The sequence below is a fragment of the Eretmochelys imbricata genome, chromosome 8, assembly GCF_965152235.1.
Source record: "Eretmochelys imbricata isolate rEreImb1 chromosome 8, rEreImb1.hap1, whole genome shotgun sequence".
Taxonomy (NCBI): domain Eukaryota; kingdom Metazoa; phylum Chordata; order Testudines; family Cheloniidae; genus Eretmochelys; species Eretmochelys imbricata.
In genome coordinates, this window is record NC_135579.1 from 90,988,718 (window position 1) to 91,011,680 (window position 22,963).

General features: G+C 43.6%; 1 protein-coding gene across 1 annotated transcript; it reads right to left on the reverse strand.

Annotated features, from left to right (window-relative positions):
* Positions 1-210: 210 nt before the first annotated feature.
* FOXD3 (forkhead box D3) lies at positions 211-1,407 on the reverse strand. The gene has a single exon (XM_077824850.1). It carries the CDS (start codon positions 1,405-1,407, stop codon positions 211-213), a length of 1,197 nt encoding a protein of 398 aa, XP_077680976.1.
* Positions 1,408-22,963: the final 21,556 nt, after the last annotated feature.

Genomic DNA, 22,963 nt, shown 5'->3' on the forward strand with positions numbered 1-22,963 from the left:
TTGAGTGTACAGTTTGGATCCTACCATTTTTGTGCAGGTTTTTAGTTTGATTTTGTTAGAGTCCAGGGGTTTTGTCTGTGATTGATAGGAAGAGAGGTTGGGTGTTTCCCCCCCTCGAGTGTCTTATTTATAGATAGATGGATATAAAATAATAATAATAATAATAATAAAAAAGCAAAGAATCAGCACTGAGCCCGGGGTAGTTCTTAATTACTGGGCTGGCCATTTTGCCTGCACGGCTGCCGCGGATGCTGCGGGCTGCAGGAACTGTCCCGAGATAATGTTTGTAGGCACGCTCAGGATGGGGGCGATGGCTGCTGTGGTCCGGGTGAGGGACAGCGGCTGGTGGGCCATGAGGGCGGACTGGACGGTGACCGGGGGCCGGAGGAAAGTCTGGGCGCTGCTCCCTGAGCTGGTGGCCGACACCCCGATGATGTTCTCGATGCTGAACGAGGGCCGGCTGCTGGGCTCCGACTTGATGAGGGAGCCGGCGGCGCTCAGGCTGTTGAGCTGCAGCTGGAGGCTGGGGCTGAGCTGGGAGTTGAAGGCTTTGCGGCTCAGCTCGCTGGAAGGCAGCAGCGGCACGGCCGGGGGCAGCATGGGCCCCACGGGCGGGATGTAGGGGTACTGCAGGGCGGCGGCGGCCGGGTGCGGGTAGGCGCCGGGGTGCAGCCCGTAGGGCCGGCCGTAGGGGCTGGCCAGGCTGTAGGCGCCGAAGCTCTGCATCATGAGCGCCGTCTGCTCGCGCAGGTGCTCCTGCTGGTGGCGCTTGAAGCGCTTCCTGCGGCGGAGGAAGCTGCCGTTGTCGAACATGTCCTCGGACTGGGGGTCCAGCGTCCAGTAGTTGCCCTTGCCCGGGTTGCCCGGCTCGCGGGGGATCTTGACGAAGCAGTCGTTGAGCGAGAGGTTGTGGCGGATGCTGTTCTGCCAGGCCGGGAACTTCTCCCGGTAGTAGGGGAAGCGGTTGCTGATGAACTCGCAGATGCCGCTCAGCGTCAGCTTCTTCTGCGGGCTCTGCAGGATGGCCATGGTGATGAGCGCGATGTAGGAGTAGGGCGGCTTCACCAGGCTGTTCTTGGGCTTGCTCTGCCCCGGCAGGGCCCCGCCGCCGCCGCCGCCGCCGCCGCCCTCCTCCCCGCCGCCTGCCCCCTGGGCCCCGTCCGCCGCCCCGCTAGGGGTGGCCTCCGCCGGGCTGCCGCTGCGCTCCGCTCCTGCCCCCGCCTCCCTGGGGAGCAGCAGCTCCTCCGCCTCCTCCAGGTGCAGCCCGGCCGGGCTGCCGGCCTCGCCGTCGCTGTCCTTCTCCAGCCCTTCGTCCCCTTCTCCCACCACGTCGATATCCACATCTTCGGCCGTCAGGACGGTCTGGCCGGACATGTCGCTGGTGCTGCTGCTGCCTGACAGGGTCATCACCGCTCAGGGGAAGGGGGGCACAGGGGAAAGGGAGGGGGCTGCGGGGGGGGAGAGAGAAAAAGTGAGACGGGAGGGGAGGGGAAAGGGGGGAGAAAGAGGTGAGCTGGGCTTGGTGGCTTCTCCAGCTGGCACCTGGGCTCAAACCCCCCCCTCCCCTCCCCAGCTGCTGGGCTTCTTGGTGGCTTCCCCCAACAGGTACCTGGGATCACACCAAAGTCCCCAGTCTGCGGGGCTCGATGCCTTCTCCACCAGGCATCTGGGATCAGATCAAACTCCTCTTGGAGCTGCTGAGCTTCTTGGGAGCTTCTCCAGCAGGGCAGCCGGCATCAGGTCAAACTCCTCCGCCGATTCCTTTCTGCTGAGCGTGGCGGTTTCCCCAGCAGGTCAAACTCCTTTACTGGTTCCTATAAGCAGATATTTGGGATCAAACGTCTCTGCCGGTTCCTGCTTCCCCCAGCAGACATATGGGATCAGATCAAACGCCTCTAGCAGCTGGGCTGGTGGCTTCCCCAGCAAGCAACTGGGATCCGATCAAAACTCCTCTACTGCTCATCTGAGCTGCTGCTGCAGGTTAGATCTCTTTAAACTCAGCCTTTCCACCTCTTCTCTTAAAGGGTGTCTTGCTTCAGTCCTCTCATTCGTTTCCCCCCACCACCACACACACTTCCTCTCTCTTGTTTCTCTTTCCCCTTTTTGGAGGGAGGGGGAAAGGTATTTCTAGACGCGGAGAGAGAGGGAGGGGGGAAATCAGGGTGTTATAAGAACTCACTTGCCACTTTGAAAGTCCTTTTTTAAAGACTGGCTGATAGATTACTTTCCAGTTAAAGATATACTAGGAGGCGTGGCCACGTGACCGCCTGACGTCAGGCGCCCCACTGTTAAGCCATGCAAAACTCAAGTTGTTTCATGGAATTGTCAACAAAGAGACAACAGTGGCTTTACTTATCACGATCATATACAAGCATCATTTCAGCCCACAGCCTCCCTTCACGCTAGCTAGGGACTCCAAAATAGGACTATATCAGTGTGAAACCATTAGTCTGCCTTTATCTAAGATTACAGGTTAGCAGCATTTCATTTTTATTACATGATGGCTGGAGCTTTTTTCAACAATGGTAATGCTGGAATTCTATAAACAGGCAAAAGAGCGAGAGAACAACCATTCTGATTTTAACATTAAAAAAAAAAAGTGAGGGCTGTTTTTTATTTAAATGCAAACGCCCTGCGAAATGCCAAAGGTCAGGAGCAGAGCCTGAACTGTGTAGGTATTGCCAATTTGGTTTATGAGCATCATCGCCTCCGACCAAATATACACTAAACGGCTGCATCATCATATTAATGCTTAACAACAACAACAACAACTTTTGGCTCTGAAATCACTTTCCGGTAGGTTCCCTCTCCCCCCCACAGCAGCATCAGCTGGAAACCGAAGATCAGAAAATGGCTATTGATTAATCTATTAGATTAGTTGCAGAGAGAAATAAAAAAGACGTAAAATAACAAAGGGAAACTATAAATAAAGAAGCCTTTAGGTGCCCCCATTTTTTTTTTTTTGGCAGAGGTGTTAACGACATAATCATTGCCAGCGTTAGCATATGAAAAAGTAGGAAATGAGGGAGTGTGTGAATGTGAAGACTCTATTCACCAGAGTGCAAGGTAAGCCTTGTCCCAAGGAAAGGGGGCTCCAAAGAGGGGGAGGCAGGGTTACAAATTCTATTCCTTTTGTGCCAAGGGGATCTGTTTAAACTGAGAACAATAACACCTGGGTAGGTCGGAAACGGTTTGCTCAGTGGTTTTCTTTTCTTTACTTCTTTTTTTTAAATCCCTGTGTATTGTTTGAACGATCGCATGTGTTTTGGATTTAAAAAATATATTTAAGTAGAAAACTGCAAAAGGATAAAACAATTTCCGATGAGCAATTATTGTTCGAAAGGGCACATAAACTCTTCCCTCCGCCCCCTTCCCCCTTTAAAATAAATCAGAGAGATCGGTAATGTCTGTATTAACATATTGGTCTCTCATTAAAATCCCTCCCTGCCTAAAAAGAACATATAACCGTCCACATAGGGAAATCAATAATCCTCCCTACCTTTCTATTAACAAATGGGGGAAACCATGTCAATTGCTTTCCGATGCCTGAAAGGTTTATTCGGTTCAAACAAAAAAATGTAAGGTTCACTTTACAGTGCTAAGAGCAGGTGAATATCACAACTACAGAGCAGCGCTCGCCTTAGTGGGATAAAAATATTGATGAGTGAAGATCTGATGGAATATTTTACAGAAGACGTTGGGCAACAGATAGATTGATTTATCCCCTACCCAGTGGGGAGAAGATCTTAATCAAACTTGCTTCAATATATACTGTAGGTATACGGTACAGTATTACTATTTAAATGATCCGCGCTGGTCACTTGGAGTTAACACTTGCGCTAACTCTGTTGTTTTTATATCTGTTTTGGGGAGGTAGTTCGAGATAATGTGAGCATTCATTTTCAGGAGAGATCTTCATCCAAATAAATCTGATGGCTGGGTCTGACGTAGCAAAAGTTTAACGAATGGGTATTTTTTTTTTAAAAAAGTGACAACACTTAAAATGCAAAGATAAAAATCCTCTTCTAAAATTACCATTATAAATGTGTCTAACCAAAAAAGTCGAACTCTCAAATATTTTTTTTTAAGTTTTGAGAGAGAGAGAGAGAGGAAAAATATCTTTCCTTTCCTGTGCTGAAATGAGGTTGTGATTGTTTTAGATTTAGACTGACTCTCTCTATGCATTATTTAAAAAACAAGCCAACAAAAAATCCCCAGACAAACCAACAAAAAACCCCTCGCACACAGCCAAGGAAGATTTTAGACAAGAAAGCAAGCCCCCACCATTGCACTATCCCAGCTCGCTCTCTGCACAGAAGCGCCGCTCGGTGCTTTGAAAGCCAATGTTTTTCTCGATGATTTTTGTGTGTGTGTATCTGTGCTTTATTGATTGCCGTCTTGTGTCTTCTTTGCGCTTTCTCCAAATGATCCTAATTTATATTTTGCCATCTGGACAGCAAAGCTCTTCCTCTGGTGCTTTAAAAACCTGCTGGAGCTATGGCGAGGCTTCTCGCAGGGAGCTGAATTTGTCCTACCATTAACACACAGAGACACAAACAGGATTCTCTGTGCGCGTGTATGTATATTACACTATCACTCTCTGAAATCTCCCGGGGTGATGGTGGGGGAGATGAACTCCGAAAACCCACCGTTTCATTTGTTGAGCTTTTCTTCGACACAATAAAAGTCAAATTAATTGATTCATACCATTAATTACGGTGCTTAGCGTGAAAAGAAACGTCTCCCCTCGATTAGAGCTCTATTGTGCTAATCTCTTGTTCAATCAGTGTTACCATCTGATAGGGGGCCCATCTCTTTTACAGAAACTTTTCGACTCGAAATGGAGATCTTAGACTCGATGCTCCAATTTTCTCCCCTGAGTTTTCATATCCTGCACTTCTCTGTTCCCCTTTTTTAAAAATCGATTTAGATCTGGGGGCAAAGGGAGTGATTTGCAATTTTGACATGCTTTGGGTCAATGCTGGACCACTGCAAGTCCAGCTCTTAACTCTGCCACGGACGCTTGTGTTTATGGGTCTCTTTCTATCTTGCCCGGCATTATGGAAAACACTGTTATTATATGAGAAGGGGGGAGGAAGGGGAGGTAAAATTTGTGTTGCAAGAATTCCCTGCAGGACTGAACGATTAAGAAGTGCAGAACTGGTAGAAGTGGCAAAGCTATAAGAAAGTGTTTAGGAACCTGTGCCCCTGTCCATCTGACAATATTTGGGCGTTAAGTAAATCCTTTTTAAGACTAATTGCAGTTTGTTATTAAAGCCATAAGTCTTCCATCATTAGGCCGGAGTTTAGTCAGGATTGGGGGTAGAGGGAGGAAGAAACCTTTTATAATAATAAGCAAACTTTTCCAGAATGAATCTGGTAGAGGGAGATGGCACGCAGCCACCTAATCTACTAAAATTTAAAGGATTAACATGGACTAAAACCCGGGGATGTACACAGCAAAGCACAAAAATAATTAGGGTAGCGTGCGCGCAAGGGATTGGAAAAAAATACAAAGAGATTTAGCAACCGGAGAAAAGAAAACTGCATAGTCCAGATCGATATGGAGTCAAATAGAGACACATCTAGCATCCAGGAAAGAGAAGACTGAACAATTTATGATAGAGTGGGGGAAATTAATTACAACTCAATTTGGTTCTAATAAGGCAAAGCAAATTCCCGGGTGAGACGCGAGTTAAAAATAAAATCCGGAGGCTGACTTTTGGGGGTGGGTTGGGGAGAAATTGCAATGCTGGGGCAGATCCTTCTCCTGTAATCGTTTTAAAGGAAAGAGGAATCAAAGGTGTCCTCTTTCATCTCCTTAAGCCTATTACTTTCACTAATGAGTTATATAAATCGTTGACCTGACCTGGATTAGACCAGCATTGTGGTTTGTTATAAGTGTGGGGGGGAGGAGGATAGTCCTACTGTCAAACCGATCTTAAAAAAAACCCAAAACATGCGGCCAAAATGGGGGTGAGGTTAGTTGCTTAGCTCTCGGTGTCAGTCTTGTTACTGAAATGAAACTGACCCTGGCTGAGATGTCGGTGCCCCGTGCGCTCGGGCTGGTGTTTATTATCCACGCCTGCCTTTATTGTCCCCCTTGCAAGTATTTGTAAATAACATTTGCACAGTGTTACTGTAAGTGAGGGGCGGAGTGGAAGAGGTAGTTTACTTTAAGGTGTCCCTGAAAGCACGGGAGGGGGCAGATCTCCACCCTAAAGCAGGGGATAAATAAGGCTCCCGTGTCCAATTTCATTCTCATGGCCACGGACAGTGGGTAGCTTGTGTCGTCCCCCCCCGGGGGGCTTTTAGAAAGATGCTGATTTCCAAAGCATTTTATGGATCGGCACCTTTTCAAAAAACAATATTTGGAGGGGATGTTTTAATCGCAACAAATCGCCTATAAAGCCAGGAGACCACCGGGTGAAACAAAATTGGTCATGTTTCCAACGCGGGGTTGCGGATTTATTTGTATTGGAAATGTATAAACATCCATTCTGTAAAAGGCAACACGTTTAATTAACGATGAGAGAGCAGTTAGGGGCAGAAAGCTAGTAAAATTGTGTGATAAATTTATGGCATTGTTAGCGTGCTTTTAATTATGGCTATTATGTTAATTATTTCACATTAGCATGGAGTTATCAGCAGCATGTCAGATTTAATCAAAACGAGCCTTTCTCTGGAAAATTGTGCTTTTCATCTGCCACGAGGAGAAGGGGGGTCCCGAGCCGGAACTGTTTTTTTGTTTTTTTTTTTTTTAAATAAAAAGACTTTCCCATTGAACAACAGCCGGTTGGACGTGAGCCTGTCTGGTGCACTGGGCAGATTCCTCTAGGCTACGGCAGGCAGAGAGCGCGAGCGCCGGTCTGGTTTTTAGGACTTCAACCATTTGCACCCCCTTCGGAGCAGCCACTTTATCATCTTGGATCATTCTGTCAAACAATATGATGTGGCTCATTTTTAGCTGTCCCGGTTTACAAAACCTCCATTCACACCGCTGGCCAGGACAACACGCCCCAGCACAAAAGAATAAAAGAGACAAGCCGGGAATATAGGACGCTGCCGAGATCAAAAAACAAAACAACAACAACCCCCCCCCCCCAAGGTTTGCGGAGGAGCTTGGGCGAGCTCCCCCTGCCCGGAGCTGGCTGGGCTTGGCCAGCAGATCCCATTTGCACAGCATTAATCGTCGGCCGCATCAAGGCACCAAGGCTCAGAGGGGCTGGAAGTAGGGGTGCTACCGCACCCCTTGGCTTGAAGTGGTGTCCCTTATATGCTGGGTTTACAGTTTGGGTCAGTGGCTCTGAGCACCCCCACGCCACAAATTCTCCCAGCTCCCCTGTCCGCGCTAGCTCCTTTCTAGCTGCCTCGAGGTTCAAACCCATCCACCGGTTTAAGGGGCCCCTCAAACTTCCCCCTGAAGTTGGGCGGCTGTCCCGCCGGACGGGTCTGTGAGCTGTGCCCGCGGCCACTCCCCCACCCCCCTGGCCCTTACATATTTGTAGCGAAGGGGGGCCCGGAGGGGCACGTGCCCCTCTCCCCCCAAAATCGCGTTTCAGCACCAGCAACCCAGGTAGCCGCAGGACATGCACTGCGGTTTCGTGAAAGGATGCAGTTGTTTATTGTGGGCCCCACGCTTTCATTTATTATTTTTTTAAAGGTCGTGTTTTGAAGTTACACTATGTCCAATCGGCTTGTGGGGGGCGCGTCCGTTCAAAGGGAAAGTCCTGCCTGTCCTCAGAAAACGCTGCCCTGGCTGTACATGTGGGGAACGGGGGTTGTACGGAAGGTCGGGTACTCCTCAGGTTGGAGGATGGATGGGGAGGGGGGAGATAACACCCCCAGCAGCGCAACGGATGATCTGCCCTCCTGTAAGGGATGGGACTGAAAAACAGTGGAGACAATCACCCAACCGGACGGCCACATTGTATACAAATCTGGCTCACAGCGACGTGACTTTTCTAAGGGGGTGGGACGGGAAGTGGAGCAGGGGAAACCTGGACAAGACACCAGTGCCTCCCCCGGCCTCTCAGAAGACAGTCCTGGACCAGCCGCTCATCAACCAGTGGTTGCCCTTACCGCGCATTTACAAAGAAGACAAAGCCCCCGCGCAGGGCCAAGGGGTTGTCACTTTCAGAGGCTCCGGATTTTCCAACCCCAGTAAAGCTCAGTTTGTCAGCGGAGTCCAAGCTGGATGGCACAAGATCCCCCCCGCCTGATGCCTCCCTGTGACAGATCGGCCTGGGGTGGGCACACACTCGAGTGCCCGGCCCTGCCCGCCAGGAGGGTGTGTTTATCTGTTCACCAGAGGAGGAGGATGCGGAGAAGGCAGCTGCTAATTTATTTTTAGAGCAATTCCATTCCTCTGTTTAAATTTAGATCGATTCATTATTTAGGCTAAATTCACATTTAGTGAACTCCAAGTTCGAACCCGATAGGAATCCGATAAACCTCCCCCTCCCCAGGAGGGATCCGCTACACTGGGGCACAAGCTAATCGCTCTCTTACGAGGTGACAAGTTGCGCTCAGTAGAGTCTGGAAGTTAATGGGAGAGCATCTCCCCACCCGTAGTGGTCAATGCTCTCAGAGCATCAGTCAGCAGCCCAGTTGTTTTAATTGCAGTAAAATCGCTGCTACAGTAACTCTGATGAGATCCGAGCCTGTTTTCGAGCAGATCATAGGTACAGGGAATGAAGCTGGAAGAGGTATCGGATTCTCTTTCTTGCCCCCGGCAGTAACTTTGAAAACTCCCCTTTGCTCCGTGTTGCTTTAATCATCGATTAAACGGTTGGGAAATGCAGGATCGGGCCTCTGTCCTATAAACGTTTATCATTCCTCTGCACTCATTCAAGCAGAGATTTAAAGGTGGATTTGCAAATCCCGCTGTAGACGCTCGCTTAAAGATCACATCAGGTGGATAAATAACGAGATTGGCTGCGGCACATATCGCACAGGGCTATGTATATACTTTTAATGTTACATTTCCCAGTGACATCTATCCTCAGAACTTCTCGTAGAATCCTGGAGAATATTATGCTCTCAAAATTAACATTGACTTGATGGGTCTGACTCAAGAGCCTCCACCTGAAATGTATAATCAGACACACATTCGTATTTAAGCAATTATTTAATATGCTTCAGCATAGGAAAAATATACATTTCTCAAAAAAAAAAAAAATCAAAATGGGTATCCTATCGAAAATGCAGCCAGTTTAAATAAACTCTGGATATTTACTAATGCTATTGTGAAAGTAGAGTTCTGTATATTTTTCAAAGTATTTTACTTTACAATTCCTCTTTGCTTAGGATCTAAATGTGCAAACAATGCCTCCCATATACAGGCTTGGGAATACAAGTTAAACATGTATAGTTATATCTCACACAAATTTCATTCTTATATATACAGGTTATATTGTGAACGGTATATACAGGATGTGTATATTATATATAGACAGACACACACACTGTACATGACCGTCAGTGTTGTAAGGACCTGCCAATCGCTATTCCTAATGCCAGGCAAAAGCTTCCGATTGAGGTATTTCTCCTAAAACACTCCACTAAAGTGGGAGAGAAAAGGGCTCCCAAAGGGAAGTCCGTTATTCCTAATATCTCAGGTACCGAACTGGAGGACCAAACGGGCGCCCTTAGAAGTTTTGGGGGGCTTGAAATTCTTGACTCAAATAACCAGCGAATCTTGTTTACCCAAGGAAATGCCTGGTGCTGAGTTGTGCTTTCAAACCCCGCGTAGGATGAGCCTGGTGTCACCCATCATCGCGAGATGAATTTCCGGGCAGGTTTGCCTCTAATTAGTCCACAACTTCAGCTGTTCTCAGCCAAAGCGCAGGGAGCTCTCAGTGATCAAATTGACGCTTAGAGGGCACAAGGGGACGGCGACTGGGAAAACCCCCCTGATCTTGAGACAATAAAGGGGATTCTCTCCCTTTAAACGGCTCCTAAGACTGAGGGAGCCAAGTCCCTTTGAGAGAAGCTAAAGGACACCGTAGGAAAGTTTAGATACAGGGAGTCAGATTCATCCCTGATACAACTGTGCTGCCTTTCAACAGGGCTCAGTTTGCCCCAGTGGATCGAATCAGGTGGGATGGACTCAAGGGGATGACTAAGCGAGCGGTGTAACAGGGGAGCCTGTCTCGCGTGTCTTTGATGCTTTACAAAGTTACACGCGAGTTTTTGCTTAGAAGGGGCGCTGGCCTTTTGTCTTCTGCGTGTGAAGAAAAGCCCACTCCGCACTGCGGGGTAAATGCGATCCAAGAAGGAAGTCTCAGCAGAATCAAGAACACTGTCCAGAATCAAGAACGCTGAATGCATCCGATGAAGTGAGCTGTACCTCACGAAAGCTTAAGCTCAAATAAATTGGTTAGTCTCTAAGGTGCCACAAGTCCTCCTTTTCTTTTGCGAATACAGACTAACACGGCCGCTACTCTGAAAACTATCCTTAAGGGGAGGTCTTTACTCCGATCTGATCTGCTGTAAGCAGAAACCTCCTGCCAGCTTCACGGCGCTGGGGCAGATCTGCTGGGTGAGAGTTAAGGGACACTGGTCTTTCTATGACGTAAGCCTCTTTCCCCGTGGGACACAGAAGGGGAGACTCTGGAGACCAGCTGATGTCAGTGAATACTCTACTAGGGAGCAGCGACCTACTAATCCATTTCTCCTGGAAGGAAGGGAACTGCTGCCCCCCTCTCCTAGGACCAGTCTCTGAAACCTCTCTCTGTTTTCTTATACTAGAGTTGGCTGATAGAGTAAAAAGTTCTCTCCTTGAAAGACAAACAAACCGGTGAGTCCAGAGGCCAAACACATAAGGCAAACCATCTTATTGTTCTTTAGGACAGGGGGCACCTTTTAGCGTTGCTTTCACAAACTCATGACTCAATACACCATATAAAGCACTGTCCACTTGAAATCTAGTCCATTCCTAAAAAATGCTTACAAGTAGTTTCTGGTACTTAGGACTGCCTCTGATTCCACCCTGGGAAGTTTTTGTGGATTTGCAGTCACATTTTCCTACACACACCAAAAGGGAGACTGACTAACTAAGGACCTGATCCTGCAAAACTAAGGGTTACTTTAGGAATAGTCTAATTGAAGTCAATAGTGCTACTCACCTGCATAGTTATTCCCTGGCCTAACTGAGTGCAAGATCAGGGCCTAACTGACTAATAAAGTGCTGTCACATGCACAAGATCAGCACACTGGAAACACATGTTATCTCCAATCTCTTTAAATGACTCTGATTGTATTATAACAATAATGGGGAAAACATTTTCAGACAGTAGTTTGATTTTTTTTACAGTGTCCCTTTAATAATGTGTTGATGCTGCATGATTCGATATGGTTAGACATGAACCACTGTGTTTTATTCTGCTCTTTGGAAATCTTCTCCATGCATGATTTAAATACCAAACCTGAGATAGGTAATTTATGTAAAATTGACAGACAAATAAATAAAATGTTATATAAATATATTAATTTAATGTAATAACCCTCCCAAAATATTAATTTGACTTCAACTATCTATTCGCTTTATACTAGTTCCCCTTTTGTGGTCACTTTCTATGGATGTTCATGCAACTGAATTATACTAGCTTGTGAAAAGCTAATTTTAAATCTACATGCCCCAGTCCAAGGAATAGTAAATGAGCACTTCACTAGTATTTGTACTGGCAACCTGCTCATCCAATCAGGGAACAGGACTACTCTATGATCAATTACAACTAAGAACACAGCTCAGATGTGATGATCAATTTACTCAGTATGATCAATTTACTCTGACAATATTGTTCCCCCTCACAATGAATATTATTAATTCCTAATTTGGGACATTTCCCCCTGTGCAGAAGGCCAACACAAGGTCTGTGAATCACCGAAGCCCTCAAAATAGGACCTTGGTGGGACTTAAGTGGCTCATATGCCTTTTATTGGCCCCCTGAATTTCACCCAGTATGCATAGGGCAGGTTAAGCTCCATATTAGATATTTATCTAATCAGGTCCATAATCTCTGTTTTAAAAACTCCCCAGCCCCTTATTTATGTGGTAAACTAGGTAGCTGTCTATCTGGAGAGTTTTAAAAATGTTTTTTATGGGAACTTTTTTTCCTGTAGAAACAAAGAAAATTCAAACTGCAAAAGCTTTAGGGTTCTGATTTAATAGCACAAAACAGAGTTGCTGAAGATCCATTCTGATACTCAGTGCTTATGCATTGCATGTAGGCCGTCTGTCTAACCTGATTTTTCAACTGGAAATTGGGTTTTTCCTAGAAACACAGGATTAGTTATTTGACAAAACAATTTTTTGTGTGAAAAGTATCTGCTTTCCTCAAAAACAAAACCTTTTGTTTTTTAGCCAATTTGTTTTTGTTTTTTGATGAAAAGTCAACATTTTCAGCAAAAGCCCCTCAGCCAGCATTTTCCAACCAGCTCCAATTCAAAGAGCCTGACCAACGTATACCATATGCTACATAATCCCTTCTATATGCTGCATGCTGCAGAAGCTGGGCACAACAGAACAAGTTGGGAGAAAGCACAGGTTATTTGCCTTAGCTACACATTTCCTTGCTTTTGTGAGTTTAAATTAGACTCTGTGTGTCGTGCTACACCCAACTCTGTTAAAGTCTCTTCATGCCTTCCCATGAATCATTTGAAGTATTATTTCAAAAGCGCCTTTGAAAAAAATCAAGAGGTTTGCCACAACATTACTGGTGCAAAGTCCTCAGTGAGAGTTTTTGTAACTCATGTGGGTAGGGCGCATTTCATCACTGTAAATAATGCCTGGGAAGGTGGGCAGCAAGTTTATTTTGGTTTGTCAAAAATGATTAAGGGATCAGGCCATCTGCTACCCTACATCCCGTTATGGCACTTGATAGCGCTGGGGCTGGAGCCGGGGCTGCTGTTCAACCTAAGGTGCAGGGTCAGGCCAAGAGGATGTAACTTCTACCCCAAGATCCTGCAAGCGTGGAATGCTCTGCTGCTTTAGTATAGGCCTAAACACTACTCTGGTGTCCCGCTGAGTGAGTCTAAAGGTGTTTATTGAGTGTCGTTTCCATTTAAATGTATCTCAGTTTGTGGGGTTGTTTATTTACTGCTCTTTGCCAGGTCTGGTTCCTGTGGTTTGGGTAGGTCTGCCTTTATTAAACGTTTGACTTGTGATTGTATTTTCTTTTTGTGTGTGTTGCAAGGCCTTAAATGGATGGAGACCTTAGAAAGTATTATTATTTAGTATGGTAGCATCTAGTAGCCCTAGTCAGTGGCCAGGATCCCATTGTGTTAGGTGCTGTATAAACACAGAACAACAAGATACTCCTGCTGTCCCCAAAAACTTACAATCTAAGTACAAGAGACTACAGATTGATACAGCCAGATGGGGAAGGAAACAGTGAGACAACATTGGTCAGTGTGTATAACAATAATGAATTATCAAAAAGAAAAGGAGTACTTGTGGCACCTTAGAGACTAACCAATTTATTTGAGCATAAGCTTTCGTGAGCTACAGCTCACTTCATTGGATGCATTCAGTGGTCCGATGAAGTGAGCTGTAGCTCACGAAAGCTTATGCTCAAATAAATTGGTTAGTCTCTAAGGTGCCACTAGTACTCCTTTTCTTTTTGCGAATACAGACTAACACGGCTGCTACTCTGAAACCTGAATAATGAATTATGATTATTGACGTTATTTATTAGAGGCACATATAGCCTATATAAAAGATACATGCACCTCTGGGATTCTGTTTGAATATAAACCCCTACGTGTTGCCATCCTCTAGGAGCAACAAAGACAGCAGAACCAGGGTAGGGATGGGCAACATGCCGCAAGGCTGCACAGGGACAGAGAGCTGAAGGAAGGCAGCATGCTGTGGAGCGCCGTCCTGCAGCAATCTCTTCAATGGGCTGGGGAGAGGGATTTGGGGTGTAGTCAGAGGGTCGAGGCCCATGCAGATCCACCAGCAGAAACACTTGGGAAGGGGGCAACATGGTGGTCCATGAATGCTATTGAAGATCTATGGTACAATGTTGGTTGTTCGGCAGTTTGCCCTCATGCTGTGGGGAGGATTTTGTCCTGCCCAGTTCCTACATAGTCCTGAGGTGCACAGCCCAATTGATCAGGAGGTTCACAAATGCTTATATAATATTCACCAATATAAGAAACTAGATACCTAGAGATCAGGCTTTAGCCTTTCAATGAAATTGACACTATTTTTTGTTTTGTTTTCATGCTCTTATTTTTGTCCAGATAGGAAGGGTTTCCAAGAGGAACTCCAGCTGATGAAGCACTGATGCAAGAAAAGAACATTGTATCAAGCATGTCAGACAGTATTTACGGTCGGTAAGTAGACCGGATTTGGGATATCTCGTTAAAATATTACATGAGGGAGGATTTCAACAGACATGTTTAAATGGATTCTAAGAAGCTGGACAGAAAGGAAATATGCTGGTGGAGCTGCAAAACATTTATCTGCTCAGAAGAGAGGAGGAAAAAAAGCCCTGAATGATACATCGTTTGGGAAGAAATCTGTCCAAATGTCTTAATTGCTTTGTAAACTCATCTAAATAAATACAATGTAGAGGGCTGTCACAACCGATACTGTGTGGTCCCTAGAATACCATTTTAGGCTAAAAGGAGCATCTTCCTGCACAGCTTATTCAACAAAACCCCTAGCAGCACTTTCAGCCTAAAGTTATGTTCACTCGCGACTCGGGGTCCTGAGGTGTGAACTTTGTCAAAGGGTTGGTTGTAGCATCAGTACAGAGCAGTCACAACCTACCCTCTGCTGGGTGGCCAGCAGGGGTCTGTGCAGCCCCCAGAGCAGGTAGCTCTGATTGGGAAGGTGCTGATTCAATGCATGTCTACAGCTGTCTGGGGGCGCCCTCGGTGGATTTGAAAGCTGCTCCCATTTTGAAGCAGAGCAGAGTGCAGTACCACCGCCTGTATTCCTTTGGGGGTGAATCCCATCTCGTGGGGTGCAGGGTGCCAGGCGAGTAGGTAGGGATGGAAAATGCCTAGTAGGTTATCTAGTCCTTCCCCCACTGCTAGGGCAGGGTTCTTCCCTTCCCAGCATTTTCTAGTGTTTTGTTTAATCTTGTTCTAAGAATTCCAATTTATGGGGCTTCCATCACTTCCCTGGGGTAAATATTCGACAGCCTAATAGATGATTGTCCTGATAGTCAGCCTTCAGAGCCCATTTATTAGTTTCATCCCATTCCTGCTTGTCTCACCCCTTAGTGTGGCTGCAAAGTTAATGATCATCCGTAAGAATAATACATTTGTGCTTACGTGGCCCTTTCCTGCCAATAATCTCAAACCAGTTTACAAATATTAGTGAATTTAGCCTCATAATAGCCCTGGGGGGAAGTCCTATTGTTCCCATGTTTTTCAGGAGAAGAAACGGAGGCACCAAGTTGAATGACTTGCCCCAGATCACACAGGAAGTCTGTGGCAGAACTGGGACGAGAACTCAGCTGCCCTGGTGCGCTGGTCTGTGTTGTAGCCACATGACCACCCTCACCCTTTTTTTAGGGCTACTGCTGTTTTATGTTAAACAACCAACCTTAACTGTCACCAGTCCCAAAATCACACCAAGTGTGGATCCGGGTTGTGGGTGGAAAGAAATGAACCTACAGAGATGGACATAATGGTGTGTAAAGGGTATGGGGTTCAGACATGTTTGTGTTGTTTTGTTGTTATTAATGAACAAATGAAGGTCCCTGACCCACCCCCACAAGCTTACAATCTAAGTAGGAGACAAAATACAGCATATGGATGCAGACCAATGGGAGAGGACAAGGAAACAACAAAACGCTATTGGTTAGCATGATGGGCTGTCATTCTTTTTACAGGACAGGACTGTCCTTGTTAAAAATCACTTTTAAAAACTAGTGCTTTATTTTGTCAACTAGTGTTATAAAGTATAAGGAAACCAGTAAACATAACAGAACTGAATATGATGCAGATCATTTACTTTACATCACTAAATCATTTCTGGTTTCTCCTTCTTTTGCCCCCCCTCCCAATTTGGTCTCCTTGATCCAGTAAGTCACCCCAGTATGAATGCTTCCACAGAAGAGCCCTGCCAACACAGCCTTTGATGTAGTGAGCTGGGAAGTTCAGCAGGTCGTTCCAAGTTCCCTCCTCAGCTCCTGCTTTCATTCTCTGTCTTGTTCCAGATAAATGGGGCCCAATCCTGCTCCACCTTGAAGTTAATGGAGGCACAAGACAAGGTCTATATTGCTCTAGGGCCCAATCCTGCGAGGCATGCAGTGCGCCGCCCCTGCGTTACATGGGATTTTGCAGAAGGTGCTCCACACCCTAGAGGATTGGACCCTTACAGCATGGAGATGTGTTCTGCAGCAATGAAATGAAAAGAATTACTGGGGACAACCTGAAATGATGCATTTTTACTTCTTTATCACCAATGGGAAATTAATGCCTGATGCCTGATTCTGCATTCCTTGCACACTCAAAACTCCCAGTGACCATCTCTTACATTGTTTGATTCATGTAACAATTGTATGTTCAAGCAGTTCTTCTGCATCATAATGTCATATTACATAGATTCCTGCACAGATGTATGTCTTTTGTGCCTCTAACCTCTGAATACATATTTCGGTTATGTCTACCACATAGTCAAAGCATTCTTTTTTGGAGTGGGGGTAAAACTCAAGAAAATTTAGTTCATGAGTCAAGTTCTGCTCAAGCTGAAGCTGAAACTCCCATTGAATTCGATACTAGCAGGGTGTCGGCCCATTTGTTATACATTTAGTTTGGTTTTAGAACATTAGTTTACTTAGATCTATCGATATTTGCTGACTCTCACAGTCTATGATTCAGCATGGCATGTAAGCATGTGCTTAACTGTAAATTAATGGGATTTAAGCATCTGCTTAAAGTTAAGCATGTTCTAAAACTGAATTGGGGCCTTAGTATCTAGCTAAGTCTTTTTAAGTTTACATTTTGAGGTAAATTTTTATTGTCCTATAGGAGAGAGATGTATAATGTCTTTTTCTTTCTTGACTGGAGCTTCTTTCAGGGGTTTTGTTACTATATCTTCATTTCTGCCTGAACCCTGACCTAGAGCAATGGTCATTCCAGTGTCAAAGCTGCAACATCTGCAGCTGCTGAATAAACACAGTGGCAATGTGAATGGCCTTACGGGATAGTTTTTGTGCAGCGTAGGCGAAGATGTAAGCTGATGTGGGGCAATGGTGTGAATTGTCACAATGTACTGCCATTTTGATTTATGTTCACTGTTAACTAAGGGCCCCATCCTGCACTCCTGATTTACACAAAGCTCCACATCCATGAGGAGTTTTGGTCGAGCAAGGAATGCAGGAGTGTGCCATAAAAGGGTCAAGTGCCTCAGCCGGATCCTGCATAGTCTTACTAACACAAGTAGTCCTTACTCACACGCTTAGTCCCTAAGTCCCACTACATTCTGAGGGACTACTTGTGTGAATAAAGGCTACTCAGGGAGGAAAGGTTTGCAGGATCAGACCCATCTCATGTGAGAAGGAAGTAGGTCTTTCATATGTAAACCTAGGATGTCATATATATTTTATATATGTTACATATGAAGGTGAAATGTAATACATTAACTTACTTAGGAGTCAACAGATGAGTTCATAAATCCAGGATGAAAAACATATACTACTTATTATAGAGCATCCACATATATGTTACATGCATTTATTTTCTACATGGGATTGTATGTAATTAGGGCCTTGCTCATGCATTCATTAAAGACAATGGGAGTTTTGCAACCAGAGCAGGATTAGGCCTTCATTTTGCCTCCAGATTGCATCTGACCACATAAAAGAACAAAAGTGATTGCATGATCTAAGCTATTTTAAAAAGAAGCTTAGTTTTATATCAGAGAATGCTATTTTTGTACAATGAGCTGACGTTTTGAATGCATCATAGTTTCACCCCGAAATAATAAGGATTTATATTTTATATAGTACCTTGCATCCAAAAATAGCCAAATGCATTTTAGAAGTTATAATCACCACCTGAAGAGCAACCACTTCTGGAGTGAAATGCAGCAACAGTTTAACAACGTACGATAAAAGTGGCTACCTGATGCAGTTTCACTCAATAGTGCAGAGTAGTTTATTCAGATTGAAACTACAGGGGATTTTTTAAACCGTACGGACTATAATTACTTACATTGGAATTTGGTCAAGACACTAGGGTTTAGCAACCTTCTTCTCTTTAGGATTTTTAATGCCCACAAGTGGCCAGGAGATTGCCTTTACATCTCATCTGAATGACGGTAACTCCAGTGCACCTTAGCGTGGAGGAGCGTTGGTTCTTTCAGGATGAAGACCGCAACCAAATGAATTGCCAGCACTACTTCCTGCAACAAAGGAAGTTTGTTGCGGGAAGTCTCTCCCTGGATCAGTCCTGCTTTATGAGATCTGATGAGATTAGGACTGACTGTGGCATGGCTGCAGGGATGGTAAATAATGTAGAACCCGCTTGGTGTTAATTCAGATAAAAGAGAAGTTCTGTTCAGAATGAAAGTTCCGATTATTTCTGTGTAATGCAATGTGCAAACTATGATTCTAGTTATAATGAACTTTCACTGACAGTGAACCTGTGCTATGAAAAAATGACTTTGCTCAAAGAGGGTTTCGCTGCATTTATGTTTAAGTTAAATACTAACATTAAATATGGATCCATTATGTCAATATCATAGGATTTATATCAGTCTATACTAGACATATATAGAGAAATACTTGGGAATCCCTTTAAACAGGGACTCTATTTCATTCTTCACTGGCCTATGACACTTCAGAGATCAGGCTCCAGAATTTTGTTCACTTTAAGAACACAAGTTGCCTTCCTGTCACTGGCTCAAGTGAAAGGTTGGTTCTCTTTGAAGGCAACTTTGTGCAACATTGTTTTACAGAAGATAGTATTACTCATGGAACAGAGTCATGTAGACAGAAGTCTCTCCTTGTGTTTTCCCCCATTACTTTTCATGACCGTACAATGTTAATGAGGAATAAGAGGCAGAAAGAGAAATAACCCAGTTTGAATGGTATGCGTAAGCAGGAAAAATTCCAAAAATGGAGAGCTGCAAAAAATCAAGTAAGGAAATTAAATAAATAGTAACGAAGTGGAAGAGTCAAATATGCACTGCACTGTGGGTGGGTGTACTTTAATAGTATCCTTACTGAACAATCTTGCTAGAAAGGGCCCAGTCTTTCAAAGCCTCCTTTCCAGTTGTTGAGTGCACTCAATTTTCATGAATTTTGATGGAAATTGAGGGTCCTCAGCATCTTCCACCCAAAGCAGTATGCATGTGACAAAGATTTCTTTTACAAAGTTGGGACTGCTCTATTTCCCATTGAAATCAGTGTCACACTTGATACATAGATAGGGCCTGATCCTACGGGAAGTCAATGACAACAAGGGATAGGATCAAGCCCCTTAGTGGTACCTAGCTAGCATGGAACCTGTGATGAAATTCCAGTTTCACTTTTCAGAATGTTCATCTCTGTGCATCACACATTAGAAGGTGGAATCTCATGTTGCAACTTGCAGAAAAGATAGTCCACTTTTGATTAAACAAATTATGATGTAATTTCCTGCAGTTCCTATTCAGGAAAAAATCCAAGGTTGGCAGAATCAGGTTCCAGTTGTGGCCTTCCATAAATCTTTTAGATCAGAAACAATATCTGCAGTTCTTTACAGATCCTCTTTTTACTGAGTGACCCTTTTGTAACTTACTGACTGTATTTGTTACTGACAATATTTGGTTTCAGTTTCTTTTGGTAAAGTTTATAGACAAGTCTTTAACGGAACGAAGGGGCATTTTCTTTAATTGTATTTACCTGTTACCCAATCTCCCATCTAAATTATAGTCTAGCTCTGTGCCTCCATGTACAGTCTGACTCAGATGGGAGATTCATGTTTGGTTTAATAAACCCTAATTTCTGACAAAAGTAACTGTCACCTTTTGTTTCATTCTATGCGTTTATTTTCAAGCACTACAGCTGACCTCTGAACTCAATCTGCACTTGCCTATTGATGCATAAATATCTATAATATCACAGTAAATTAAATTCAGTTTGAAAGGATTTCTATTTAATCATCTGTCAGAACTTTCACAGTATTTGATTTCTGATTTCCACTGTCCACTGACAGGTTTATCTCAATATGGCTTGATTAATGAAACCTTTTATTTGGAGTAAGCACACCTATTATTACGATAATCTCTTAAAGCTTGCTTAGGCAACATTGTGTTCTGACAGCAGGACTCCAAAAACTTCCAACCTCTTTAGTTCTAGTGGAACATGCAGTGAGATTAGCAGGTTGGTGGAGTGGTTAGCATTGTAATGCATAGCATTGTAGTGGTGATGTTTGCAGAATTACATAGCTTTCCGGTGGAATAGATTTGACAAAGTTATTTTCAAACCTTTGTAGTTTTAAATGTATCTTTTTTTTTTAAAACAAATCCTTTATACAGAATCTGAATGAGTAATACGAGCAAGTACACATCACACTTACCATTAGTAAGTGTTCTTTGGAATCAGTGGGTGTTCTGCTGAAGAGTTCCTATGACAAGTTCATGATAGTTAGTGAAAGAAATTACAGTAGCATGGTCTAAGAGTGAATATGGATTTTGGTCTCAGCGCCACTGAATTCCAGCCTTGCCAATATGTAGCCTTCGGTAAATCACTTAATCTCTCTGTACTTGAGTCTAATGTCACGTAGCGTGGTTAAATCAGGAGTCAATAGAGTTACATCAGTTTAAAACTGGTGGAAGTGAGAGAAGAATCAGGACAATGGATCTCCGTTTCCCTAATAACAATCCTTACCTACCTCACAAAGAGATTTGGGAGGCTGAATTCGTGTTTGCGTAGTGTTTTAATCAAGCATTATTAATTATTATTATTATTATTTATTAAAGACTGCATTGCAAAAGAGCCTTGTATTTAGATGATGTGCCCTAATAGTATTTAACTAAGCAAATCATCTTAGTTCTTCTATGTCCAGAAATATACATATATCCAATAAGTAGCCTTCTCAGATCATGAAAGCACAATTAGTACAAATTACACCATTAAGAAGAATTTAAATATAGAAGAATTAAATTTTACCTTTGCGATTTCCCTTTTAGATCAAACTGTTATCTAGGTCACACAGGCCTCAAGCAAAATCCTGACCCTACTGTAGGCCATAGGAGTTTTACCATTGACTTCAATGGAGCCAGGATTTCACCCCGAGTTTTATCCTATCCTTGCTTACAGTCAGATTTTCAAAGGGCATTGATTTTGGATGACTCAGTTTTTGGGGTGCCCAATGTCAAGCACCTTGGAATTCAGAGGGAGTGGTGTGTGTTCAGCACTTCTGAAAATCAAGCCCGAAGTGTCTCAGATTGTGCATCTCAAAAAAAAAAAAAAAAAAAAAAAAAAAGAGACAGACAGACAGACACCAAAACCCACTTTTGAATATTTTGGCCCTGAACTTCCCCAGTGTTCAGTGGTCTCTAAATCTGGGGCTTGGGTTTGTCAGATAATATAAATAGGGGGTCAGTTGCATAATGCAGATCCAGATCTGGATGTGGATCTGAACTTCATTAACATTTTGGTATAGTATATGAAGCCAGGCTTTTGGTTTGGGCTTGCTTCTAAACAGAAGTGAAGCAATCAACGTTATACAAAGTATTAGTTGTGGATTAGAAATTTTAGAAATGTGTTGTTTCCACATACAGTACATTGTATGTTATATTTGAATCATGCTGGATTAATTTCTTCTACTAAAACATAAGGAATGTTGAATGATCAAGTAGAACTCTTTGATAGCTTTGTTACCTATATCACTCTGGGATATCTCCTAACTGTAGCCTATCTAGAAGCTAGTTCTGCCATCCATGCTCTCCTATGGTGAAATCCTGGCCCCACTAAAGTCAATGGCAAACTTCCCATTAACTTCAATAGGGCCAGAATTTCACCCCAACGCAAAAGGACTGTGGAATCAGGTAATGACTATAGAATGGTTGTCCTTAACATTTTTCTAGTTTTGTCTTTTATTACCTGACAATGTTACTATGGTATTCAAATTATTTCCATACTTCTCTACATTAAATACCATGTCAACCTTATGTAGTTATTAAAGGAGAAAATAGTTTTTTAAGTTGACCATTCTATCTGTTTTTATAGAATCCAAACAATATATGCAAAGGTTTATTTCATGATTGACACATTAAAATGAGTGTCAGGAGAAACATGGTCTCAGTTCTGTATTAAAGCCCAACCATCAGTGGATTTATGTCTTTATATATGTATACAGTCAGTAGAACAAAAGGACATACTTTATACATATACACAGACCCTAGATATTTTGGTGCCTTAAAAAGCTGAGGAAATTAGTTACGTGTAAACTGATATTCAGAATCAATAAATGCAATATAGTTCAATAGCTTCCTGTATGGTAGATGCTTCCTTGCTCTTGGCTGTGGTGGTTTTTTTTAAACAGACAAGTGCTTTTCATTATTATAAATATATTTCTTTGCAAGGAAATATAGACTTCTCTGTAATCCTCCTTGTAAGATTATTGTAATTCTCCAACATGTTTCAGACTTTTTGGGTTGTTTTACACCCTGCTTTTTAACCTTCAACAACAAATATTGTTGTATCATGAAGACAGCAAATCCAAACAATTACATATGTAGTCCAAAGGCATACACAAGAAAATCAATATTTGACATCTTTGCAACTCCCTCCTTGGAGCAGCGTTCAATAGCTCTTATTCATTATACACTTATATCTCTTTCAGATTCGCCTTTGTCACCAGAAACCCATTTTTTTTTCTCCTTTGACTTCCACATAACTTCTTTGCCCTGTACTTTTACAGATGCCTTCTGGCTATAAATACTAATGAAATCTCTTTGCTTAATTCAATTTTGCTGGTACACTTACAGTTATGACCTAACTTTCCC